This window comes from Falco biarmicus, chromosome Z, assembly GCF_023638135.1.
Source record: "Falco biarmicus isolate bFalBia1 chromosome Z, bFalBia1.pri, whole genome shotgun sequence".
Lineage (NCBI taxonomy): Eukaryota > Metazoa > Chordata > Aves > Falconiformes > Falconidae > Falco > Falco biarmicus.
In genome coordinates this window covers 81,612,226-81,637,776 of record NC_079311.1, presented here as the reverse complement: position 1 = coordinate 81,637,776, position 25,551 = coordinate 81,612,226, and the positions used below count along the sequence as shown (strand labels likewise).

At 40.8% G+C, this 25,551-nt stretch overlaps 1 protein-coding gene across 2 annotated transcripts; it reads left to right on the top strand.

Moving 5' to 3' along the window:
• The first annotated feature begins 90 nt into the window (after positions 1–90).
• On the top strand, positions 91–18,429 carry TXNL1 (thioredoxin like 1). 2 transcript variants are annotated; one of them, XR_008819619.1, is made up of 9 exons: positions 92–291; positions 2,486–2,582; positions 3,696–3,869; positions 7,333–7,455; positions 7,834–7,903; positions 8,361–8,533; positions 11,344–11,448; positions 17,444–17,677; positions 18,176–18,429. XR_008819619.1 is itself a non-coding variant. In XM_056325608.1 (8 exons), the coding sequence occupies exons 1-8, from the start codon at positions 194–196 to the stop codon at positions 18,203–18,205; spliced, it is 870 nt and encodes a 289-aa protein (XP_056181583.1). In that variant the 5' UTR covers positions 91–193; the 3' UTR covers positions 18,206–18,429. The 2 variants fall into 2 exon arrangements, 1 of the variants encoding a protein (XP_056181583.1); XM_056325608.1 differs by lacking the exon at positions 17,444–17,677 and having other exon boundaries at positions 91–291.
• The last annotated feature ends 7,122 nt before the right edge of the window (positions 18,430–25,551 follow it).

Here is a 25,551-nt window from a genome sequence, read left to right as displayed (position 1 = left end):
ATCCGTACGCCCGCTGCCCTCTTCCAAAATGGCGGCGGCCTCAAGATGTCCTCCCGCGGGGCGGGGTGGGCGCGCCTGCGCGCTGGGCCGAGCGGTGCATGCCGGGCGCGCCTTCCCGCCGTGACGCTGCAGATAGCAGGCCGGCGCCACTGCCGTCACCCGTCAGCGCGGGCTCCGCCGCCGCCCGGCGAGGATGGTGGGTGTGAAGGTGATCGCGAACGACACCGAGTTCCAGCCTGAGCTCAGCGCTGCCGGCTCCCGCCTGACCGTGGTGAAGTTCACCATGCGGGGGTGAGTGAGTGGGGGGGCGTGGGCTGCCGGGGCCCTTGGCGGTGGGCAGGGCCGCCCGGGCCCCCAGCCGCGGCCTCGCCCCCGCTGGGGTGGCGGGGAGCGGGAGCTGGGACTGACCCTTGGGAGGTGGCTGCGCCCGGCCCGGGGCTGGGGGGCTGTCCGGGGCCCAGACAACCGGTGGGCCTTTGGTGGTTTTATTAAGTTTTACGGTAAGGTGAGGCTTCAGGCTTGAGAAGCGCAGTTAGCTAGCGAAATGCGTATCATTTTGGTCGCTAGCCAGCTGCTGCGGGTCAGAGCTGCGAGCTAATTGTTTGGAAGTTTTTTTTCGCATTGGTGACGCTCCTTATCTGTAGCATGTAAATATAGTCACGATATCAGAATGGTATTTCCTATCTCTGGTGTTAGATTTACCTTTTTGCAGCTGAGCCAACTTCCCCTGCCCTCTGAACCTGCCATTCTTAAGGTGCTCTGAGGAGATCAGATGCTGTGCTGGTTTAAAACCCGCCTGCAGGTCAGGAAGCCACTGTTAACACTGCATCTTGCTTGGTTTCTGTGGAAAATATCTTCCGCCTTAATAAAACTTAACTGGATCCTCATCCTTTTTGCCCAGGGCAAGCAGATGTCCTTTTCCCCCTGCTCAGCAGGGATTTGAAGTACAAACTGTGGTGTAATCTGATTGAATTGGCGACCAAAGGAAATCTCAACAGTTTAGTTATTCACAGCAGTCTGTGGAATTAGGGCAAATAGAAATAATGTTGAGGGACTTGGGATTCAAAGTGCACCTTGTTATTGTCAAAGTCGTAGTTTTTAGTGCCTGTACTGGGTTTTGGGGTGGTTGTGTTTTGTTTTTTTCCTTCATCTTTCCACTTCTTATTTAAATGTACAGTTGAACCATTCCACTTCCAATGGCTGTTTGGAGCTCAAAAGACTTCAGGTCTAGTGGTGTGGAAGTTCTTATACTTGGAAGAGGTCCTGAGAATCGTTAGCTGTGTATCTGAATGGATACTGAAAAAAACATTGATACAGATGCATCTGATGTCCAATTGCTGCTGCTTAATGAGGGGGTTGGGTTTTGGGTTTTTTTAGGTAAGTTAACTTCACCTGTAACTGTAGGGGTGTTGGTGATCTTGGTAATACCGCCTACCCGTGTGCCCAGGAAAATGTTTTGGTTTCAGACAGCCCAATATGTTAGGTTCCAGTTCGATTAATGGCTTGATGCCTTGGTGTATAAATACGTGAGTTTGCCTTGCTGTGCTGCTGTGGATCCATACCCTTTTTGTCAGGAGAGAGTAGGAAAGATGAAGCGGATCTCACCTGTGCTGTTTTACAGCTATATGTGTTGGCAGATTCACGCTGACAGAGCTCCCTGGTTCAGATACAGCCTATGTTGGTATGCTTTTAGAGGGGGTTTCTACTGGTTTTTTTTTGCTGTTTTACTTTTTAATTGCTTCTTTCACAGTGAGCTGAGTTGTGAGAATATTCCTTTGCACGAATAGTTGCATCTGTACATTTCATATATGCCAGCAATGATATAATAATTAACAAATACATATTTTTAGCCAAGGCGACGTGGGTAAGTTGGCAGAAGTCAGATCTGTTCTAGCAGGGCCAAATAATTATGGTAGCAGCTGATTACAGTTCTAGTAAATGAGATTTATTGTAGTAAGAATCTTACGATTCCTGCTTAAGGTCTGATACATTATTAGTGTTAAATAGAGTAGATTTTACTATAGATACTATGTTTTTCACAGGAGGTACTGTGGAGTAGTAGTACTAGTTTTCTGTTAAGAGTGTTTTTTATTGTTTCAGAGTGGTTTTTGCTGTTTTAGGAAAAGCAGGCAGCTCTTTGCCCTACCTAATGTCACTTCAGTTAACAGGATTTGGCCTGTGGTAGAAGATGCTAAATCTAAACCCATTAGATGGAAAATATGAAGTTAGTATTAATTAATAGGTGAAGCTCATCATGTGACATTGAAGCTGTCCGAGGAAGTGGGAATTAACACTTCATGATGTGTTTCTGAATGTCATTCTTAATTGTATCACTAGGATTGCTTACCATCTGTCAGCCAGGTAGGAAGATTATTTTTACATATACCAAGGATATCAGTAAGAACATGAATGTGCTAAGTCTATTTGGGGCAGACATTTTAAAAAAAAAAGATGGGTTAAGTTCAACTGTATGTTGTTTTCACAGATGTGGCCCTTGTTTAAGGATAGCTCCAGCTTTCAATGCTCTGAGTAACAAATATCCCCAGGCAACATTTTTGGAAGTAGATGTGCATCAATGCCAGGTTCGTATTCAAAGACATCTCTTTCAGTTGTAAGAGAAAGAGCAGATAACGTACTGAATGGGAAACTTTGAAGAAAAACTGTGCACAGTATATTAACAGTAGTATCCTGTGGCTGTTGACGGTTTTGGTGAATCACAAACAAGCCTGTTGTGAAATCCTTCAAAATTAGGATACACACAAAGATGTTAACAACCAACACTTTTACTTAAAAAAAGTATACTTGCAGCTACCACTGATGTCCTTCATTTAAGCAGTGTACAGACAATTTAACTGTTCCTGCTTGTTGTTCCTGCTGCTTGTGCTACTTAGATAATACTGTTAAATGTAAAAGGTAGCACCAGTATGAATTAAAAAGACTTAAATTTTCCAAACAAATATTGGTGTAATTATTGAGCAAAATGAAAAATGCAGTAAACTGATATGACTAGTGGGACTAGATTCCTCTCAAGTACTACTCAGCTGTTTTTAACAGACAACGGTGCTGCAGGTGAGCTACTGATTGACTTAAGGGTCGTTAATGAAAAATAACAATGATGTGTTGAAAGAAATGTCTTGGAACTACTACAGATTGTAATGGAGAGGGTTGAACATCAAAGTGGTAACAATGTTTGCTTATGATGCTAAATTACAAAAAAATTTTGGAAAGCTACTATGGGTGCATAACAGGTGTGAATACAGGTGGAAATCAAATGGAATTCACTTTCTACAGCAGCAGGCTGCAATTCCTGGGTGTGCATGAATGTGTCTTGGGAGAGGAAGGAATGCTGGTGTAAAGAAAGCTTGTAAAATAAGTGTTAAATTAAGCAATCTGCCACTTTCAAGAGCAAATAAGTAATACGATTTTTATGGTCTACCAACTAATCTGCTGATGATGTGAAGTTGGTTCAAAGAATGCCCAAACTTGTAAAGGATTAGGAGGATCTGAAGGATTTAAATTAACTTAAAATTGTCCAAGTTAAAGCTGTTCATACAATACCAAATACTGTTTTGATGTTTGAGGTGATAATCACAGTAGCTTGATTAATACCTAGTGTGTGCATTGTTATCTAGGTGAAGCAAGCTGATGTTTCTGTCTGATATCGGTAATGCTTGTAACTAATTTATGCATTCTAGGGAACAGCTGCTACCAATAATATATCAGCAACACCGACATTTCTGTTTTTCCGAAACAAAGTGCGAATCGACCAATATCAAGGAGCAGATGCTGTAGGTTTAGAAGAAAAAATTAAACAGCACCTGGAGAATGATCCTGGAAACAGTGAAGATACAGATATCCCAAAAGGATATGTATGCATCTCTTATGTTAATTTTTTAAATGTTTATGTAACTTGAGTGTTTAAAAAAACCAAACACCTGTTGTTTTGTAAATATACTCTTCAGTCAAATAATACTACTTTAGGTAAAACTCCAAGTTCCCCATGGCTTTGAGAGGGTCACTTGTCTGGGTTTCCTTTTTCAGACAAAAGATTAGCATGTAGGTACTTAGTAAGCATGGTTATAGAATTGTAAAATGTTTTAAGAAATATCTCCATGCCATAGCCCTTAGGCATTAAAATAATGAATTCTAATTTTTATGATTAACTGCTTGCTGCAGCTGCTTGTTCTGCTTTTTTCTTCTTCTTGAATATCCCAATCTGTCCTCCCAAAACGTTTTTTAAAGTGCAAAAATGTCCATGGGAAAAGATATTATTAGACGTGGTTGTCAGAAATGTTGAAAAGTTGCTCTAGTTGTTCCTTAAGAAATCTTCTCTGTTTGTGGTGGTAGGTTTGTTTGGGCTTTTCATTCTTTTCTTCTTGCTCCCTACCCTTCTTTCTTTAGTATTTTTTTTTTAAAGAAATTAAATAGAGGGAGAGATTCTTTTGCCAAAGCAGTTAACCTTCATAACAGTTCAGCTCCACCTTCCTCTGTAGCAGTTTGCCCTGGAAACTGGATGCCTTTGGGAGGGTATTGCTAGCTAAATGATGTCTCATATTTACTTTTGCTTAATTGCTAATGTTTGCAAAAGTGAATGGTACTATGGTGTTCTCTTTAGATTTCTTCTTGCCTGTAAAAGAATGACAAGGAAAATTTCACAGGAGTACTTGGAAAAGATTATGTGCCTGGTCTGAGTGGCATACAAGATTTACTACTTTCTGATTGCAAATTTGCTTTCAATTTAATGCTTAATGTGTATCATTTTGCTTCTGTAGGGGTACTGCATATCACTCCAGTAATTGCTGATCAGGCATTCACAGATAACAGAAACGAACTAAATAACTTGTAACTCTAGCAATTTGTAAAGAAGAGAAGTGTACATTTCTAATATGTTCTCAATGTTTTTTAAACCTTGCATCAAAATCTCTCATAACTAAAATGTGACTTCAGTGTTTTCTTCTGAAGAATCTAAAAGTTTGTATTCACATATATTTTTTTTATCATTGCATTGATTTGCCGCGTCTTCAAGGTAAATTAAAACTTGGTAGGAATACCTGAATTTTTGGCCAATATTCAGTAAGGGAGCAATGTGCTTAGAAATATTGGTGCTCTCAGGAAATTATTTTCACCACGCTTTGTGTGTTCTCATGTTACCTCAAGGCAATTGTGTGTTGCAAATGATAGGCCTGTCTGACAGTTGTACTAACAAACACATGTAAATGAGAACTCTAATGTGACAAAACACTCTCCTAGAGCTGTTGTCTTTTGTGGTATTCTCCAAGCAATCCTTGGTGTAATATTACTCCTTAAATGAGATTGTCTATTGTTCTACCAAAAGTATAAACACAGTTAAGTGGTGTTACTACATTTTCCTAAATCATATGTCACAGTTCAGTGCTTAGCTAGTTACTGTAGTATGCACACTACTTGCATTAGCAAATCTTAATACGTTAAACTTAGCAGTGATGAGTCTGTAGAACCCAAAACTATGTTGTTAAATGCAAAACCAGGCTTTTTGGAGGTTAAATATTTTAAAATCTTAGCTAGCTGTATCCTGTTAGGCGAATGTAGGCAGGCTGCAAATTTAGCTGAATATTTATCATTTAAATAAACTGCAAGGGTGCAGGTCACTTGAATTTCTAGTAGTTCAGCTACTTGCTAACTGCTCCATGCATTATACTTCACTTCATATATGAACACTTACATTTATAATTGTTGTGAAATTCTGTGTGGAACTATGGGAACGTCAAAAGATTAAGGTTCAGCTTGTTAGCTTTGGAGTCCTAACACACTGAAAATCATTCATGTGGCAAGTTAGGTTGGTTTTGAGTTGAATGCACTGTCTTTTAAAAGTTAATCTTGTAGGAGGTGGTGTCTTACCCTACAAATCAAGTCCTGAGTTTGTTGAGGGCTGTATGAACCAAGCAGGAATTCCAGTTTACCTGTATGTGGTAGGCTGAAATGTTGTTTTAGGATATGCTTGACCCAAACTGGGCTGCTGTTGGCTTCAGTAAAGTATCCTTATTCTCTGGCGCAGCTGCATGTTCCTTCTTGTTTCTTATATTGTAGCTGAGCACATGAGTTTCAAGTGAAGCCTTTGTATAGATTTTGGCAGGAGGATAAGTATTTTCTTGCTCAGAATAACATATAGTTGGAAGAGCTAAGGGAAGTGACATACAGGAAATGAGTCGTATTCTCTCAGCAGCTTGTTTTTTGGATTCCGTTTGCACCACAAGGCTATAGCCTGAGTTATTGTATGCAGTAATTTTTAAGCTAGCGTGTGCTTTTTTTCCAAGAGTGGTATATTATCCTTTGGGACCTAATATATGCCTTTAAGAAGGGTATTTCAGGTTGTCATCCTAAGAGTTCCTTTGGTGTGTTATGTCTGGACTGTACACTGATCTTGAATTTTTGGTGGTATGGTTTGAGATGTTGATACTCTGCCTTTAGGCCTTAAGATATGAAACACTTAATTTTTGGCCTGGCTTATTGTGCTTCAGTTAGACTTAGTTTGTTTTAGTTGCGAGCAAAAAATTCTGGTTATCTGGAAATCAATAAATAATGCCTCTGCAATAATACCACCTTTTTTATGGCTTAGAGCATGGGTAGTGATATGCTTTAATCTAAGAATATGTCTTTTAAAGTTTTTAGTTGTCTTTACAAAAGAGCTGAGCAGTGAGACAGACTGGTTTGTGGAGAATAGTGTAGTTTCTGTTTTCTGTTGCTCTGTTTTTACCAAAATATATGGAGAAAGGAGCAGGAAAAGGTTTCATAAAGTTAGTTTGTATACAGTGCTGAAGAAGTAAAATAAGAATAGCTTTGCATATAAAGCCTGGTAAGAACTATAGTGGTCTTTTAATTTGTTCTGTAATATATAGTAATTTTCAGGGAGGCCCACTTCTGGTTTAGGGGTGTCCTGTTCCCCCCCCTTCCCCCCCCCCCCCCTTAAGCTGATCGTAGCTCCACGCTAATGTCAGTTTGGCTGTGTTGTAGTGTGACCTACAGTGCTGCAGTCTTGTTTATCAAAGGTGTATCTGAAAATTCTCCCTGTGCCCAATTTCTTACTCTCAGAATGGCAAGCATGTGTTCCAGGGGTGGGTGCATGATTTTGAATGGAGGGGAAGAATGTCGTTCAGTTATGAACAGGGTGCATCAGAGTACTATAGTATTTGTAGTTTGTTTGTAATGTCTTTTGTTATAAACCCCTGAGGTTTTCTGTCTCATTGTTTTAATCTGTTGAATGAAGAATTTCATTCATTCCAATGTTTACTAATCCCAGATAAGTTCATGCCACACTTATCGTGCACTCAGCAACGCTCTTGCTTTTACTTTCAGATGGATTTAATGCCATTTATCAATAAAGCTGGCTGTGAATGTCTTAATGAGAGTGATGAGCATGGATTTGATAATTGTTTACGTAAAGACTCTACTTACTTGGAATCAGACTGTGACGAGCAGGTACAGTAGATACTTTTAAGTGAGATATTTTCAGTGATGGCCTGGTCTGCAAGCACTATTTTAAGAACTTGTCTACTTAACTTGTCTACTTCTTATGGGTGGTATAAGAGGAGGGAGATGATAGTAGGATGTAAGTAAAATTAATACACAAAGATTGTTGTAGTCTTTTCCAGTTTCACATCCGTTTATGTATGGAAAAAATTCCAAGTGGAGTAGCGTTTGGTGCTTTGAAGTGACAGACTAGTGCATGTGTAGAATATAGTGAAAGTAAATACTTTATTTTATTTCAAAACTCATACTTCTTTCTAGTTATTGTGCTATGTTTGTTTTTATGAAAGAAAACAAGTGTTTAACAGAACTTTTTTTTTAATTCCACAGCTGCTCATTACTGTAGCTTTTAGTCAGCCTGTCAAGCTTTATTCTATGAAACTTCAGGGGCCAGATAATGGTGAGTGAATTGTCTTTTTATATTTTCAACCAAAGCTTTGCCCATGTTTAGCTGAATTTTCTAAAAATGACACTTTCCCTGGAACCTTCTGAGAATCCCACAGCAGCTTCAGTGAATTTGTTGTAAATGAATTATGTGATAAATTACCTCATTTTTCACTGATGTCATATGTAGGTATTTGGTGTGATAAAATGTGATATCATACTATAGCTTGATATGCTGCTAAGAGAAAATTAATGTGGAATTCACTCTCTGACATGTAGACAAGTAGCGAAACTTTGAATGTCCTTCTTATAGCCAGGGTGGTGTGGTAGGATTGTCAGATAAGGTAATAGAACTATAAAAGCTCATGCTTTCCTTGAGCGGTGTCTAGAGACTGTAATAAGCAAGGGCTTCTCAAGCAACATTTTGAAAATGTATTTAAATAATGGAACACCACTCCTGTTTTTTAACATAGGGCAAGGTCCAAAATACATAAAAATCTTTATCAACCTTCCTCGATCTATGGATTTTGAAGAAGCAGAAAGAAGTGAACCAACTCAAGCCCTGGAGCTGACACCAGATGATATTAAAGATGATGGTATCGTCCAGCTTCGCTATGTAAAATTTCAGAATGTTAACAGTGTAACTGTAAGTAAAGTTTCTGTTCTGAGATCTGCGCAGACTGACAACTTTATAGGCTTTTAAAGCACTGGGCATGTTTGATTTCATTGCAGATGTTGCAAGTTTCTGTCTGCTGATCACATACTGTATGTTTATGCTAAAAGTATTGAAGGAATTTAAGGTGTGACAAGGCCATGTGCATGCAATGTCTCTTTTGACCTAATATGAGACAGTTGGCTTTCACCTCTTCATGAGCTAGCATATAGTTTAACACAACTTGCGTTTTCACTAACATACCTTCTTGAAGGGCATCTTCATGTGAAAAGTTAAAGGAATCCAGTTTCTCAGTAATCTGCAGAAATGAGAGATTTCTGAGTATCAGGTGAAGTACTTGCAGCGTCTTTAAACTCAGTGTCTGCTTGCTGTGAGGGTTCTTAAATGCTGTAATCGGATCACCTGTGTCTTTTAATGAGCCCTCTAATTCTCTTGCTGTAAGAGACCTTCCACAGGCTTTGGGTAGGGTTTTTGACTCAAATGCAGGTGCTGTTTGTCCTCTTCCATTTTAAAAATACAGGTTCTAGAGCAATATATGTCATGACAAATGATGCTGGAATTGCTTTGTGCTTGGCATCGTCCTGGTACTGTGCTAGTCCTGCTTCCTGCAGTATTGTGTTGAACGTTTTTTTCCAATGTGACCCCTGAATTCTTTTCTGTAAGAATGCTTTTCACAGCCTGAATTATGCATTTGCAAATATAGGGACTTCATAGGTGATTGTATTAAACTATGTTTTAGTGTGCTGGCTGCAGAAATTGCCGGCTCTTTATGAATTGCAGGTAACTCCAAAACATTGGTCCACTCTGTCTTTTCATCACATAGTAAATTTCTAAATCACTGTTTGTGGACTGCATTTTAGATCAGTCAGCTACTTTCTTGTTTAGCAATGCTTTACTAGCAATTGTTTTAAAGGTAATGGGAGATGAGCCTAAATCACTCCTTTTTATGTCTGTTTCTATGGATTTACCTTTGTGTAAAGCTTTGGACCAGCTTTATCCTCCCCCAAATGAAATAGAGATTGGTCACATAGGCTTATATTCTAGAAAGCTATGCTGACAAATACAAGTTACGTCTTTGTTATTTAATAAAATCTTATGTCAGTTTTAGGCAGGATGATGTACAAACACTGGACAAGTGATAAGATGATTAAACGTTCTGCTTGTTTGCACTCTTTGTACATGGGCACTGCGATAGCGCTCCCCTAATTCCCTCGCTAAACCTGAATTCTGTATTTAAGACTTCCTAGAAATGAGATGGCCAGTCATTTTGTCCACCACCTGGCTTTTTGGCGCAGGTGATGAAGTTCTGCTTGCTTACATGTTCCTGTGGATAATAGTCTTCCATTTGGCTCCTCCTGGAGGAGGCATAGTTGTCATATACAGGTTGTCCTGCTTTTCTGCTATGCTTAATCAGAAACACTTACTGTACATTTCAGTCTCAGTGCTGGCAAGTTCATACTTCATTTATTCATATATATACATACATACATATCCCTGCTATGTTTGTTAGTTTTAACTTACCTGGTTTATTAATTCTATACCCTGTAGTTTCTAATCCATGTAATTCAGCATATCTAATGCTGGTTTTCCCCATTTGTTGTGACTCACTTCATTACTGCTACTTTAGTGGCTTTTGTTTTTCTCTGTACTTGCTGAATTTTTCAAATCATTACTGAGATAGAATGTCTGTTGTGGACTTCAACAAAAGACAGTCCTTGACAATGCTCTTCCGGGTTTTTTTTCTGTCAGAAGAGTACTTTCTTCAGCATTTCAACCCTCACCTTGCATATATCTTGTTCGTACAGGAAAATGCAGTGTCTTCCAACTACAGGGAAGCTGCTTGGAGGGGTGAATATCTGTACTGGTTTAGATCAGCAGCCCATCTTGCTTATCAAATACCTGCAAGCCTCCGGTGCTGTCACAAAAAAAAATTGATAAGTATAGGGCAAGCATGCAGTCATGTGTGCTGGTGACCTCCAGCATTTGGTGGTCTGTGGCACAGGCAATTTCTGAGGCAGAAGGGGTGTCTCGGAGATAACTGCCTAGGCCTTATGGAAAAGGCGTGATGTGTGCTGTCCCTTGCCAACCTGTTGTCCTCTCTCTCCTTCCTTTCCTCTGTGTCTGATGTCACTACTGTCTTTCTCATTCCTCCTTTTTCCATGCTTACAAAGTGTGGAAAGATCCACGAATACCTTGTTGCTCTTCTGACTCCAGTTTCCTTACTAATACTACTTTATGCAAAAAAAAATTGTTCTTTCATTTGTCCACTTGAAAAAGTGTAGTGGTTCCAGCAATGATTCCTTAGCTTATATTTCAAAAGAGGCTTTATATTTGTTTGAAACGCTAAAATAATTTCATAGATCTAGTATTCATGCTGTAAACATATAATTATGCAAGCTGTAGTAGTAAATTAAACATGAGTAGTCTTGGGGGCTTCAGCAAGCATAATTAAATTGATATTTAACTTCATTTCAAGTCAGATTTCAGTGAACTGTGACTTCTTAGATCCTGTTGTTTTTGTGGAATGTGATCTTGGGTCAAAAGTAGAAGCTGGAAAAATACAAGCTGTGTGGGTTTTTTAACAAACTATCAGGAGAATAAAAGCATTCTATATAATCATTTTAAGTAAGGACAGTAGCTTCCCTAAGGGTTAGGGGCCTTTATAATTGAAATAAGCATTAATTTGGTTAGTTCAAAAACTTCAGGTATCTAACACTTCATGTATTAATTCAGAGATGGACAGTTTACCTTAACTCTTGTGTTTGGGTGTTTTTTTTCTTCAGTTGTTTGTCCAATCCAATCATGGTGATGAAGAAACAACAAGAATTACATACTTCACGTTTATTGGAACTCCGGTCCAAGCGACAAATATGAATGACTTCAAGCGAGTGAGTCCTTTTTCTTAAAAGTACTTTTGAATGTTTTAAACCTACTTAAAAATGTGTTGACGGAACAAGTACACTTGGTTGTAACTACAGTTCCACAAATTATTGGTAGTTTTGGCATCCAAAAGAAAATATGTAGCTTTATCTTAAGATCTTTGGTCTTGCTTACAAGTTTTTGTTCATGAACTTTCTAAAAATAACCGGTAAGAATGTATATATGAGAACCTAAGTGTCTGTCAAGTTGCATATGCTATAGACAATGTTGTTTTTTTTTAAACAGCTGTGACTTATGTCTTGATTTTGGAACTTGCTTTCTGATGGTGTTGAGGAAGTAGAGAAGCAATTGCATGTACAGATTAGATGCCTTGTGACTGACTTCTACTTTGAAGGATTTTTTTTCACTGGGCAACATCAAGTAAGCTTGAGGCTTGAAAAATACTTGGTCACAAGGTGTCTGTTACATTAAACATCTGGTTTTTAAAGAGGAAATTAAGCAAACAACTTGTTACAGTATGAGTTTGGGCAATAAGGCATTCTCAATTTGTGATTTTTTTGTTGTTGTGGTTTTGAGAATGTGAAATGGGTTTGAAAGGATTGAAACTTTAAAGCTACTTGCAACTTTTTCAAATATGTAGTAAGTCTTTTTGCAGTAAACTGCTTTAAAACTTAGCAGCTTTTGTAAAAGGGCAAATACTGCTGTAACCTGTCTACGATCTTAACTTATACATGTAAAACTTACTACCTTTACAGGTAGTAATTAAGTTAATAGAAATTTAACAGGTTTTGCTGCCTTTCAGTGAAACTTGAAGTCATTCCAAAATTTGTTCTAATGTACTAAAATTAACTGGTTATCAATTTAGACTTCCCTAATATAGTGCTTCCAGTTCTCCCAAAACTAGAAATATGTTAATTGACTTACATTCTGCTTACATATTTTGTTTTATGCAGCTATTTTGTCAGTACTTATTGCAGGGGATTCCCTAATACCGTTACTTGTGCAATTACTATTTTAACTTTGTTTAATCTGCAGTACTTTCTGGTATTGAGTGGGAGTGGGATTCTGACTGAGCATTTGATCTCTGCCTCACTTTGTAAACTTTGTATATTAGTTTTGCTTTCAAAAGTACTGAAAATTCATTTTCAACAAGTCCACTCTTTAACTATCGGAAGGTCAGGTTTAAAACAGTGATATTTTTTTTTTTAATTTATAATCCTGATTGGGGTGCATTTGGTAAAGTAATTCAGGTGTTTTGTAGAATGTTACATGAATTTGACACCAACGTTGAACCTGCACTATGTGTTTCCTACAGTATTTCAAGTTGTGTGGATAAAATGTTAGTTTCATGAACAGAGTTCTGAAGTACTGCCTTGGCCTGAAACTGACTGCTGTAACAATCTGAGCTCTGGTCAGCATTTGTGTGGGGAGTGGGTTTTTTAATATACACATGCCCTCACACAATCCTATAAAGGCATTAAAACTAGCGTGGGTCTCCAAGCATCTCATCCCTCTACTGTAGTCAGAGAGGATTTACAGATCTCTCAGTTCTAGATGCAGTGTGGCTGCTTGGAAGCTGCTGTATGGCCTGGTAAATACAATTGCCAGTTAAAAATTCTGTTTTCCTTAAAGTTTGCAGGTGAATGTTTGGCACCATCAAGGAGTGTGCCTTTGTGTTGTGACATCCGTTTAAATGGAAGGGAAGGGTGTGCAAACCTGCAAGAATATGTATAGACCACACAGTCCCATGGTGTTAGTGTTGTGCTGGTAATCAGGATGTTAAGGATCTGGTCAGAATGGCCTTAGATGGAGGAGTTACTGGGTTATGAAGTGGCTAATCCTGTCTCAATTCAGATATGTAATATTCCTATTTTGCTTCCTGAACATGTAGTTTTAATATTAGGCTGTTAAAATATTTCATCATAACAAATGGGATGTGTAGTCTGGCAGAGTTACAGTGCTCTCAGGAATTTTAACTTTTGTTTCTATCTTCCCGTGATCTTGTCAGTTACGAAACCTTAATATAGCGTTGAGCATTAATTATAGTTAGGTTTGTAGATTAATTGGGGAAACCTTATTTTTCTTTTCATCTCCTTGAGTAGTTACCCACACTACTCCTTACCGCTTTCATCTGTCTCACTCCCTCATCTCAGTCTGTCTCTGCTGTTCATATTTCTCTTCTAATTATGATAGAAAGAGTATTGCAATATGATTAACAAGATGGGGGAATGCTTTTTTCCTGGAGTTTGAGAAGTGTGTGTAAGAATCTGTTGAATATCTTATTTGAAGGGCTTGAATAAAGAAGTGGACATGAATGTGATTCCAGTCATGTTTTTGATTAGTCACATCACTGATCAGTTGACTGTATACGTGTTCAGCTTCGAAGTAAAAAATAAAACCAACGCGTTGGTTTGAATCACTTCTGTGAGGGATCAGGCTAATGTGTTTTGTTTCCCAACTGGGGTGCAATTGGAATGAATGCTTTTAGCTAGAGAACTTACCACTCAGCAGTTGAGTATTAAGGTGCATAACTGCAGGTCCTGTGTCCTTCAGACAGTTGAGGAAAACTCATGTTTGCTCGTGTGGTGCTCTGCAGACACCAATCAGGCTGTAAGGAGAATCACCTCTTCTTGATCAGGGAGTCAGTTCACATGTTTAGTATAAATAGGAATTGTTTCTGGTACCTACACTGTCAAACAGAAAGCTGTAATTGATCTACTCTGAAAAATAACAGAACTACTAAGTGGGTGTAGTGAGGGCAGTCCTTCATTAGTGATTTTGGTCTCAAGTTGGTTTAGACAGACGTAGAATCACAGAACAGCCCAAGCTGGAAGGGCCCTCACAAAATCACCTGATCCATCCTTACATACAAAGGAGAGCCTAGGTGAGATTGTCTAGCACCCTGTCCAGTTGCAGCTTGAAAACTTCCAGCAATGGGGACTCAGCCACATCCCTGTGGAGGTTGTTCCAGTGATTGGTCTTGCTGTAAAAAAAAGTGTATTTCATTTTCTTGCATGTAGTTGGTATTGCTGGACTGAGTGGGTGAAGTTATAAAAGCTGCTTTCAGGCTTGTTCTAATAGGTTGTGTGTATCCTGCTCCTTGCACAGCTTGATTTTTTTTCTCTCTGGGGAGGAGGGAAGTCTTTGGATTGGTGGAAAAGGGGGACCAAGGGAAAAATTTCTGCTTGGAACTGACTGCAGTGTCATGACAAGCACAGAGAGTAGTAGGCAGACCTATTTTTACCCTGTTTAAATGAAGAGGCTCTCAACAGTAGAGGACTGGGATGAATATTCCCTTCCTATATGTATTTAATATATTCTGAAATGTGTTTGGAAAAGTTTAAAGTAGTCTGTCTTCTAAAAAATATTCTTAACACTTGAAGTGTTTATACTGCTGTTTCTTGGCCACACAGGGTCTGTCTGACTTAAGGCATAACTGATCATGCAAACTACTACAGTAGACTGCATTTGAGTTGTAATAGATTGCATTTGAGATTTGTTTCTGGTGCTCATCTACTTTGCTGGGCAGACAGTTAATGTGGAGTAAAGGTGCAAGATCTGTGGGTATTTTTACTATTGATGATAGCTTAGTGTGTGTAGGTTCCTGTGAATCTTGTGAAGTTGTAAACATGCTTTTGTTTTTGGAAGAGCATGCAGCTGTTGGTGTTCAATATAGTTCTTGTTTGTTTTATTCATTAATACCAGAAATATACTGCTTCTCAGTTTTGAGGTTGAGGCATAGATGAATATTGACAGGTTGTGGGATATTTTTTGGTGCTCTCTCAAATGAATGCTTGCTTTCTACTCAGAACTGCTTATTTGCACTACATGCCACTGCTTTTTTTTTCTAGTAACATTTTGTTTGTTTGTTTTTCAGCTTAACTTCCCATTTCTAAAGAACTAAAAAGGCAGAAGAAATTAAAAAGTAATAATCAGATTGAAGTGGTTTTGCACTATTCCCTTCCTTGCTCCCTCTGCTCATTTAGTATCTCTTTCACCCTTTGCACAATCTCAGCACTGATGCAAGAGCTGCCTTCTCTGCACCTTCTACCATCAGGAAGAGCCTTCCCTGCCTTCTGACTCATCAAATCATCTTTCCACTCCACTCCCTGCTCCAAATCTTACCTTAAACAGTTCTATGTACCTTTCAGTCTTACCAAATTTCTGTCCCCCTGTTAGCTGAACTTGACATTTTAAAGGCATACCATGCAGTACTTTCACAAATTATTTTCTGTAACTTAATTTTTCAGCCTCTGTTGCATTTTGTAAAGCTGTTTGAGATGCATCTTGTGAAATGCACTACCAAGACTTGACTCTTTAGTGTCTTCGTGGAGCTTAGTGTTCTTATTTGTTGTGACCCTTCAGTAAGTAGCAGGGAAGCAAGAATGGGCTGCAAAGTACTGCACTCTCATTTTCACTCTAGTGGCACTGGGCACCTGCTCAGGGAAGACACTGTAAGGAGCTGGTGAGTGTTTGTACATGTGGCCTGATTAGGGTTCTCTGACAGCATCCTCCTAATTTTACTTGCTAAACCTCTTTGTATGTATTTAAAACAAACAAAACCAACTCTGCTCCAGAAGGTTCATAATAAAGTGTTCCCAGTGCTACTCTTGGTAATGAACCGCAGAGGTGGTTGTGTTTTTGTCACTGTCAGATTCTGGGCTGATGCTTAGGAAAAAGCCAAACAGATGAAGAAAAGCCTGCTCCAAACGCATCATCTTTGGCGTGGGAATTACAGGCTGTAACCACTACCTTCAAATGCACTGCATGGCAGTTGTTTCTATGAAAGGAAGGAAAATGGATCTACTTCTGAGAAGAGAAAAATGACAATTGTTTGGTTTAAGTGTAAATAGCCTGTTTCCTTTTGGGAAGGTGGAGTGGGATGGTCAGCAAGTGTTTCTTTGGCCTGTAGTAACAAAGTGTCCATATCGGTGTGATCAATTTTCACAGATAATTCACATGGGCGAGTTGTCAATTTCTGCCTCAGACTGGTACAGCAATATTTTTCATTGATGTTCCACACTTGCTAACACTAATCTTTAATCTTTTAACTGTGTTTTTTCTTCCTTTTTTTCTGTGCTTAATCTGTGTGTGAACACAGTTTGGTGCTTTGGAAACACACAAAGAGTAAATATTGCTTCTTGACAAGTTTAACTGTATTTTTTTTAACTTGATTAATTAGATCTTAATGTGAGTATTTGGGCTTCTGTTTTTTATTTTTTCTTCCTTCCTCATGTTGTAAAATTGGAATTTTTCTGACCTTAAACATTAGGTTGAATTTACAGCTTGTGAAATACACCTGCTCAGGGGTTCCTTGGAGGTGAAAATGATCTTTAAAAGTATTTTTCATCAGTAGATTTCAGTTGCTTTGTGACAGTAGTAGTTCAGCTGACCAAAAGCAGCTGGACAGTAAAAAATTCTACCTCTTGAAGTTTGAAAATAAATCAAAAAATGGGGGTGGGGGGCATGAGGAAGAATACTTCCAGAGGGTCAATGAGATTTCTTAAGTCAGGACTGTGGGTGTTTCAGGGTTTTTTTTGTTGTTGTTGTTGTTGTGTTTTTCCCCCCAGTTCTATATTTCACTACTGACTTTATGAATCTTGGGGGATATATTGTCACTTAACTGCAGAGGTAATTGATGCTTAACACATTTACCATAGCATTCAGTTGGTTGGAATACAAGAAAGGTTTTATTTTTTCGTTTTCAGCCCTATTATGAGTAGTACTGGGAAATTCTGTGCTCCGTTAGTGTGATCTCCAAACCCCTGTTCCAAAGAATTCTCCTTGTCAGAGCCGTAAGTGCTGCTCTCTAGTTAGATGGCAATGACTTGGGAATTAGTGCCTTGCTCAAGGTCCTTCCTGCAGTTTGAGGTATTAAACTTTAAGACTTTCTTTTTATTTTGGTTTGGCATATAAATGATTTTTTTTTTCCACAAGAGCCCTAGAATTATATCTGAATCTTTTCAGAAAAGTGACTAAAATGGCATCATTTTCTGCTCTCAGGATTTTGCGTTCAGTTTTCTTAACGAAGGGGACTGGATACCCTTCTGCAGTGAACTACGCTAACTTTAAACCTGCGTAGCAGCATTGCAGAGTGCTGGAGTTGCACTTGCTGTTGGCTGGCAAATCGACTCACCAAAGTCTGGTTGCAGTGGTGATCTTTTCAGAAAAGGGAAGCAGTAAGCTGACTCTGATTCCAGGTGGAGTTTACAGGATTGGAGATTGGAAGGAGACTTGGTAAGGAATACTGTTTTGACAAGGAATAACTGAAAATCAGATGACTTCCAGATTCTTTATGGGTTTGAGCTGCATTATAAGGTAAATGCTCTCAGTGAGGTATGTGGCAAGGATACCAAAGGAAATGAGCAAACTGATAGTTGAGCACCCAGTGGTTCTTCCTACTGTACTATTTTATATAGTATATTAAGCTTAAATGTTTGGTATATAACATTTTTAAGTGTGGTCTGTTCTGTTGCAGTTACTTGTCTTCTAACTCCTCTCAAAATGAGACTGGTGTTTTGCTGTCTGTAAAAGTACAAGGTTTCTTGTGTCTTGCCGTCCCTCTTAACCATTTAGAGGGATTCACAGCCTCTGCAAGTGCTACAATAATGCATGCTTAAATGCAATAACTTAGTTGAAAATTCAGTTGCACTTGTTTATTTTGAGACTGACTTAAAATACGTGACAGGACTTTTTTTGGTTAAACTTTATTTCTGTGGTTTTTTCTCTTATCAGGTAGTTGGCAAAAAGGGAGAAAGCCACTAGGATGCAAAAGACACTGGAAGGCCTTATCGCAATCAAAGAGATCTTCACTTTTATCTACAACTCCTGGATAATTGCTTGACCATAACCAGAGACGTCAATCTGTTTCATTTAATACCATTACCAATAAACCATTGCTTTTGTTGAGATGGAGTTTCCCTAGTGTTTCTGTTGTAATCCTCGTACGTGTATTTGTAAATAAAATTCATTACTTTTGCCAAGTTTAATGTTGTTTTCTAGTAACTGTGGCTCTCCTTTTGTTCCATTTAAATTAAAAACTCAACTGGCTTATCTTTAGAAACGGAAGACATAATGTAGCTTGCATTCATTCAGGGAGTTTAAATGTCAAATAAAAGTAAAGCATAGGTGGCCTTTAGAGGCCATCTAAAAATAAAATCTGAGCTACTTTGTTATATGACTGAGGGAACTTAGGATCATTGTTCCCACAAAACACAGTTATATCTCAAGACAGGAATAACTACTTGTTCTGTTGGAAATTTCCATTTCCTTCCCCACCTCAAAAAGCATAGGAAGAGGAAGCAGTTTTTAAGTTACTGTTCCATTAACTTGCAGCTTTGTCACAAACAGCACGCTGATGCAAGCTGTTTGGTACTGAGAATTCTTGAGTCTTTTGAAAGTGTTCAGGTTTTTTAATATTATTAGAAAATACTGACCTCATTTCCTGGGCAGACTCTAGCAAGCTGTGCAGTTATGGAGATTTAGATGTTTGTGCACTCCACCTGAACATAAATTCCTTACTTCTTTTATTGGGTGTTTTTCTCTGTCTCTGGATCTTGATAAGGAAATGTTTAATGCAAATATTAATTTTAGATCTTAATTGGAATTCCTATGCTACTTTGGTAAATTTTCTTGGAAGTGTGCCCCAAGTAATTTTAATAAATCAGGCATTGATCAGCACCATATACATATAATACTGTATAAATTCCCAGTAAAACTTGCTAAGTATTTTAATTGGCATAATTAATTTCTTTGTAAAGTTAAATTTGTTACATTTCTAATTACCATAAATCCTACTAAGGCTTAAATCCCATCCTAATTGGCATTCCCTCCTTGAACACAGTAGGGTGGTTCTCTTCTGGCATGGCAGATTTGTGTGTTAATACCAAGTTAACTTTCTGTTAGCACAGATATTTTTTCCCAAACAGAAAACTGGGTATTGGCTAGAAAAACATGCTTTGAGAGGCACCATGTTTTTTTCATCACTGTATCACTGCGTGCTTTAGGACACTCATCTTACTTACGTTACAGTTGATGGCATGTGATGATGACTTGGTCTCTTTCATACTTTCTCAATGTTTTGTTTCATTGGGGGGCATAAGGCATATAACACTGTATATAGAATATAGATAATTTTTAAAATATAATAGAGGGCAATATGAATAACTTCCTGTTTATAATTTTGTACACTGTTTACCTTTTGGGTTAAGTGCCTCATCTTAAGTATTGCTTACCTCATAATATTTGTACCTGAGAGATTTGATAACCTAGTGATTCTCATCTTTGTAAAAGATTAGTCAAATTTACATTGTTTATGAGAGTGTTCTGTGATTTCCTTGGTTGCATGATGCATACCTTCCGTAACAATACTGTGTACATAGATCTAAATAAATGTTTAGAGGTAACTGTCACATGTTTCACTTAATGGAGAAGAGGGTAGAATTATGCACAAGGAGCTAAAAATCACAAAACTGAAGTTATGATGCAATACTAAAATGTCTTTAAGTGGTGTTACCCTTGCACAGTGTTCTCAGGTGCAGGTGGATCTCAACAGATGAGTGCTTGCAAGGCAACTGTTTACCCTGAGGCTTTTTTTTTTTTTTTTGGGGGGGGGGAGTGGGTGGGGGGAAAGTCATGCTGGCAAGTTGATCAGTTTCATAACTGGGTAGGCATCCTAAAAGGGGACCAGAATGCGCTTGTGGTCAAGTGATGTGGGGGCTGTGGTAATTGGGATTTGTTGGAGGTCCAAGCTGCTGATGACTTAACATCACTGTCCTTAGGTTAAATAGGTTTCCTGCTCAGTTCACTACTTTTTATATATCCTAAGGCTTGTGTTTGTTTGGGATAGGTGGGTGAAATTATTTATGTGCTTTGATGGACAAGCAAGGTCTGGCGTGGCTTTGACCACAGTCCTGTCCCCTTGTCCCCTTCAGCAGGTCCACCCCTTGCTGCTTTGTTTCTAGCAAAGGCTGATCTGTTGAATTTTCAGTGAAATACTGTAAGGTTGCCGAAAATCTGGATGCACGTGTATTTTATAGCAAACATCGTAGTTCAACCAGTAGCTTAAAGAACAGCTTTAGCTGGCACCTTCTCTCGCTTCCTTTGGGGTTGGTGAGCGGGCTGTGAGATCTGCTTAGTGTCTTTTACATGCCAGAAGGCTCATTTATCGTGGGGTTCCCAAGGACTGAGCACTTTGGCCGGGATATCAGGTTGGGGGCTGCATAACAATTCGCAAAACTAATTCGCTGTGTGATACCTTAATGAGTGTTGTAGTGCAAAGTGTTCTGTGTGGGTGCATTAAGGAGAATGAGAAGGGGAACTTGAATTCTGAGCAGATACTGTATGCTGGGAGCATTTGATACAGGCTTGTCTTCATCCTTTATGGTACTTGTGTATTGAGATTATTAAGTGTATACATTACTAGAGAGCTGCTGGGCTTGATCTAAAGACTGCTAGAGAGAGCAAATACAGCACTAGGGAAGTTGTTTATTTTCATGTTTGTAGTTCTCAATGTTTTTATTTCTGATAAGAGTTTGAGGTATTAGAAGACTAACCTCCAAATAGCATTTGGCTTCTAAATTAAGGGAGAAAGTATAAGAAATAACTATGGTTAGAAGTTAAAGCCTGAAAAAGTGCTTGTGGTCAAGGAGATGCATCTTCAATCTGCCCGATTCCTTCAAAATACCATGTTTCCTACTTTTGTCGTCTTCACAGCTAGCCAAAGATGCTTGTGATGTTTTTGTAGGCAATAGGAGACTTTTCAAACGTGGTGAAGAGGAAATTAGGAGTATGGTTGGAGGTGGCAAGGAAGCAGAAATGTGTGGATTTTTTTTTTTTCCTTTGGTTGGTTTTGCAGTGCTGGGAGCAGTGAAACGGCTGCGTAGTGGAATTTGTAGGCCAGGAACCCGTGGCTGCTTTCCTGTCACACTTCTGTAGGAACGTCTTATATAGGCTTGGCTTGGGGGCAGATGTCTGGTGCTGGTTAAATCCTGCGTGGGGGAAACACCCTGATGGAATTGGCATAGCTGCTTTTGTGGCCGTGGTGCTTTTTTAGGTATGGCATTCGAAATACTATGTGCGTACAAGGAATGTCAGAAGTAGTAAAATGAGAAGACTTCCTATGTCCAGAGGATTAACTAACAACTTCACCTGCAGCAAACTCCACTTCTGAGAAAGTTACAGGTTGGTGTTTTCTTTTAACTGCCAGCTTGTAACTGGATTTAGAAGAGTATTTTTGAGATATGCCAATAAAATATTTAGGTACTGACTCAAATATCAGCCCTTTGCATAGTATAAAATTAACTTGTGTTATGGAACATGAGTATTTATCGCTAAATTTAATTCCTAGCTTAGTTTGGCATGAAGGCAGGTGCATTCTGTGCATCTTAATTACTCACTTCTAGGTTTCTTAAAGATTTGGCTCTGTGATACCAAACAGATCTTTTCCTGTGGCTGACACTTTGAAGGGTCTTTTTTACTTGGCTATTTGTTAATAAAGTGCCTTCACACCATGCATTTTTGCATGCAGTGAAAATGAAGTGATTTGTTCTATGTGTAATTCTCAAAACAAGTATTTCTTCTAAAGTGCAGGAGAGCATTCCCCTGCTTGATGTCAGCATGTTGCGAAGGTGGTTTAGAACACAGAATTACGTGTAACTTCTTTTTTCCTGGAGCCTTTAGTTACAGAATGGTTGTCTTGATACTGAATTTCCGATAAAGCTCCCTTGAAGAATTGCGTGTGAAAATGTTCAAGGAAGGAATAAGGTTTCTTTTTCAGTGCTGAATGGGAGAATTATGTTGTGTAAACGACATTGTGGATGCACTGTTCTTCCCCTGCCCTCTGCTCTTCCTCACTGCCACCTTCAAGGCTTGGCATGCTTTATGCCTGAAATAAAGAAGGAAGGGTGTTATTAAAAAACACATGTACAGAACTATGCCTGGAGAAAGTTTGATCAGTCGGCTGTATAAGGAAGCATTTTGCTGCAGTGGTTGGATACTAAGCAGCATGGATCGTTCTGTGCTTTATCCTTAGGTGCTTTTCTTGTGCTGCTGTTTGCTACCTGGGTGTTGTGGTGCAGGCTGACCCCACGCTGAGCTCTGAACTGCCGGGCACAGAGCAGGGCCAGCGTACAGGCCCCGTCCTGGGGAGCTGCCGCCAGCATGTGCAGGGTGCAGGGAGGCTTATTGCAGCCACTTCTGGTCTCCTTTGTAAAAGTACTTGTTTTACTGTTATCAGAAAGCTGAGCAGAATAGCGGAAATAAGTAACCTAAATTACCTTTCTGAATATGGAACCTTGCTAAAAATGTGTATATATAAACTTTTTTTCCCCCGTAATAAGTTTATGTGATAAGATCATATTTTTTACAAATCTGTGTTGAGTGGTACTTCTGCCTCTTCATTAACTTTTGGTAATCTTCAAAATTTTGTTGTTTTTTGGTTTGTGGGTGTTTTTTAGTTGGTTTTGGTTTTCTTTGAATATTGGTAGAGTTTTGAAAGTTTTTCACTTGGTCTTTCTTTGTTGAGATGCAGGGTATTGCTGAAACATGCGCAGGGAAGGTGCAGGGATAACGTGCCACAGCACCGCTTGTTGCTGCGTTGGTGAAATGTTGCATGAGCACAGCTACCTGCGGCTGTGGCTGGCCTAGAAGGGGGTCTTACTTCTCCATGCATGGTGCTGGGTTGGTGCTGCTGGTCTCAGTCCAGTGGCTACAGCTTTTTGTACTGCAGCTGGCCTCGTTCAAATGTGAAAAGCAGCGGGTTTTTTCTTACCAGAAATCTGTTTGCAGCAGCAGACTATTCCACAGCACGCTGGCTGCTGGGTAGCAGCTGGGGGCAGCTCTGCTGGCAGATGTGGGTGCCCCGGGGTGCTCCGGGTCCCCTGGGTGCCGGTCCCACAGCCCCACCGCCCCGCAGCTGGGCCTGCCTGGGCCCGTGCCCCTGCCGTGTTGTCTGGGGACAGAGTTTTTAGCAGGGGCTGTAGCGACGGGACAAGGGCGATGGGTCAAAGTGGAACGGGACATTTAGACTGGATCTTAGGAAGAAATTGTTCCCTGTGAAGGCAGTGACACACTGGCACTGGCTGCCCGGGGCAGCTGTGGGTGCCCCGTCCCCGGCAGTGCCCACGGCCAGGCTGGGGCTTGGAGCCACCTGGGCTGGGGGGAGGTGGCCCTGCCCGGGGCAGGGGGTGGGCCCGGGGGGGCTTTAGGGTCCCTCCCGGCCCGAGCCCTGCTGTGGTAAGGCAGCCTTGGCCAGCGGCGCCGGGATGGACCCGTTCCGGTGGACGTGGAGGCCCCTGTCCTGCCCTCCCCGCCGGCCCGAGGCCGCGTCGCGGCTGTGCCGCCCACCCCCAGCAGGTGGCGCTGCCGGCCCGGCGGAGCCTGCGGGCCTGAGGCCCGGCGGAGGGGGGACAGCGGGAGGTGCTGCTGGGGCTTGTTCCGAACGGACCCCAGGAAAAGGCAATCAAGAAAAATTCCCTAATTGCTGAGGCGGGCGGCGGACTCCGCTGGGCCCGGGAGCGGTGCTGAGGCGCCGGAGTGCGGGCGCGGGCGGGCGGAGCGGCCAGTGAGCCGCCGTGTGGCGGCCGCCTGCGCCCCGACGGTCGGCGGAGGCTCCCGGCAGGGGCTGCGGGGACTCCCGGCGAGGCCGGGCTCTGGGAAGGGAGCGCTCACCGGGAGCGCCCAGCGAGGGGGCGGCGCGGCACCGGCTGCCCGGGGCAGCTGTGGGTGCCCCGTCCCCAGCAGTGCCCAAGGCCAGGCTGGGGCTTGGAGCCACCTGGGCTGGGGGGAGGTGGCCCTGCCTGGGGCAGGGGGTGGCCGGGGGGCCTTAGAGGTGCTTCCCGGCCCGAGCCCTGCTGTGATCCCAGGGCCACCGGGCAGAGTTCCTGTCTGGGCACTGCTGCTGGGATCTCAGCGACCCCGTGGTTCCTGATACTCGATGCTCTAAAACAGTAAGAAAAAAGATGGGGGAAAAAGAAAAGTACGTTGATTAAAAATAAATAACGGTGAAAGCCAGAAGACCCTACGTGCAGGTGAATAACTTCAAGTGAAACTTTAGCTAGCACCCCACCAATTTTTGCAGGGGAGGTGGAGGAAACCCAGAGCTGTTACCGTCTGTGTGCGGGCACCCCTGTGCTCCGGCACCCCTTGCCGGTGCTGGGCTGAAGCTGTGCACCAGGCTGGTTTAGGGGGTCACACATGGAGCAGGGCTCAGCGGGCCCTGTGGATCCTTCCCAGCTCGAGATCCACGATGGTTCTGCACTCTGATTTGAGAGGGACAGTCACAGAAAGTGACGGATGGTGCAGGACAACGTGTGACTTGTCTAGCGCCACGTGAAGGTTCCGTCTGCATATATAATTTAAAAAAAAAAAAGCTTTAGGTGAATTATAGTCAACTGGAATAAGTAGTTTACGCAAGCTGATCAAATAAAAAAAATAATCAAAATACCCCAAATTAGCACTCAGTGCTCAGATTTGAAAAATACGTACCGTGTAGTGCTTCCCTGTCAAGCAGGGGCTGGGACAAGGCTGGAAGTTGCTCAGCATCCTGCCAGGCTTGTGCATAAATCATGTTCCTGTTGCATTCAGTTGGAACAGCAGGGTGTTGCAAAGGCTTAGGTGATTAATTTAAGTTCAATTAATTATGCAACCTTAAAATATATAATCTGAACCTTGTATGTTCTGGAACTTGGCAAGTGTGAAATTTGGTCTTCAGTTTGTCTTTTGTGTTGAGTTTTGCACTGGTTTGTTGTTTCCTTTTCCCACTACTGCCAGTGGTGGAATATGAACACTTAAAAGGAAAAAAAAAAAGCCCCAAACCCGTCCCACCAAGTGACTATGTGTGGGTGATACTGCTGGCGTTGTTATGATCAGAAACAAACCTCTGAAACAAACGCTCTGCTTCAGTCCTTGCTGCTGTGCTGCTGACTGAAGCCCAGCACAGATAATTGGTGTGCCAGTGTTTACAGAGAGATTTTTCTTGCTGATCACCTTACTGGAAATATTAGTCTTGTATTCTTATGCCAGAATCAGAAATTGGAGGTTTGCCAGATACTTGCCAAAATTATTTTTCCCTGATAAAGCGTGTTCTATCTTTTGTCATTTATTTTCAGAGT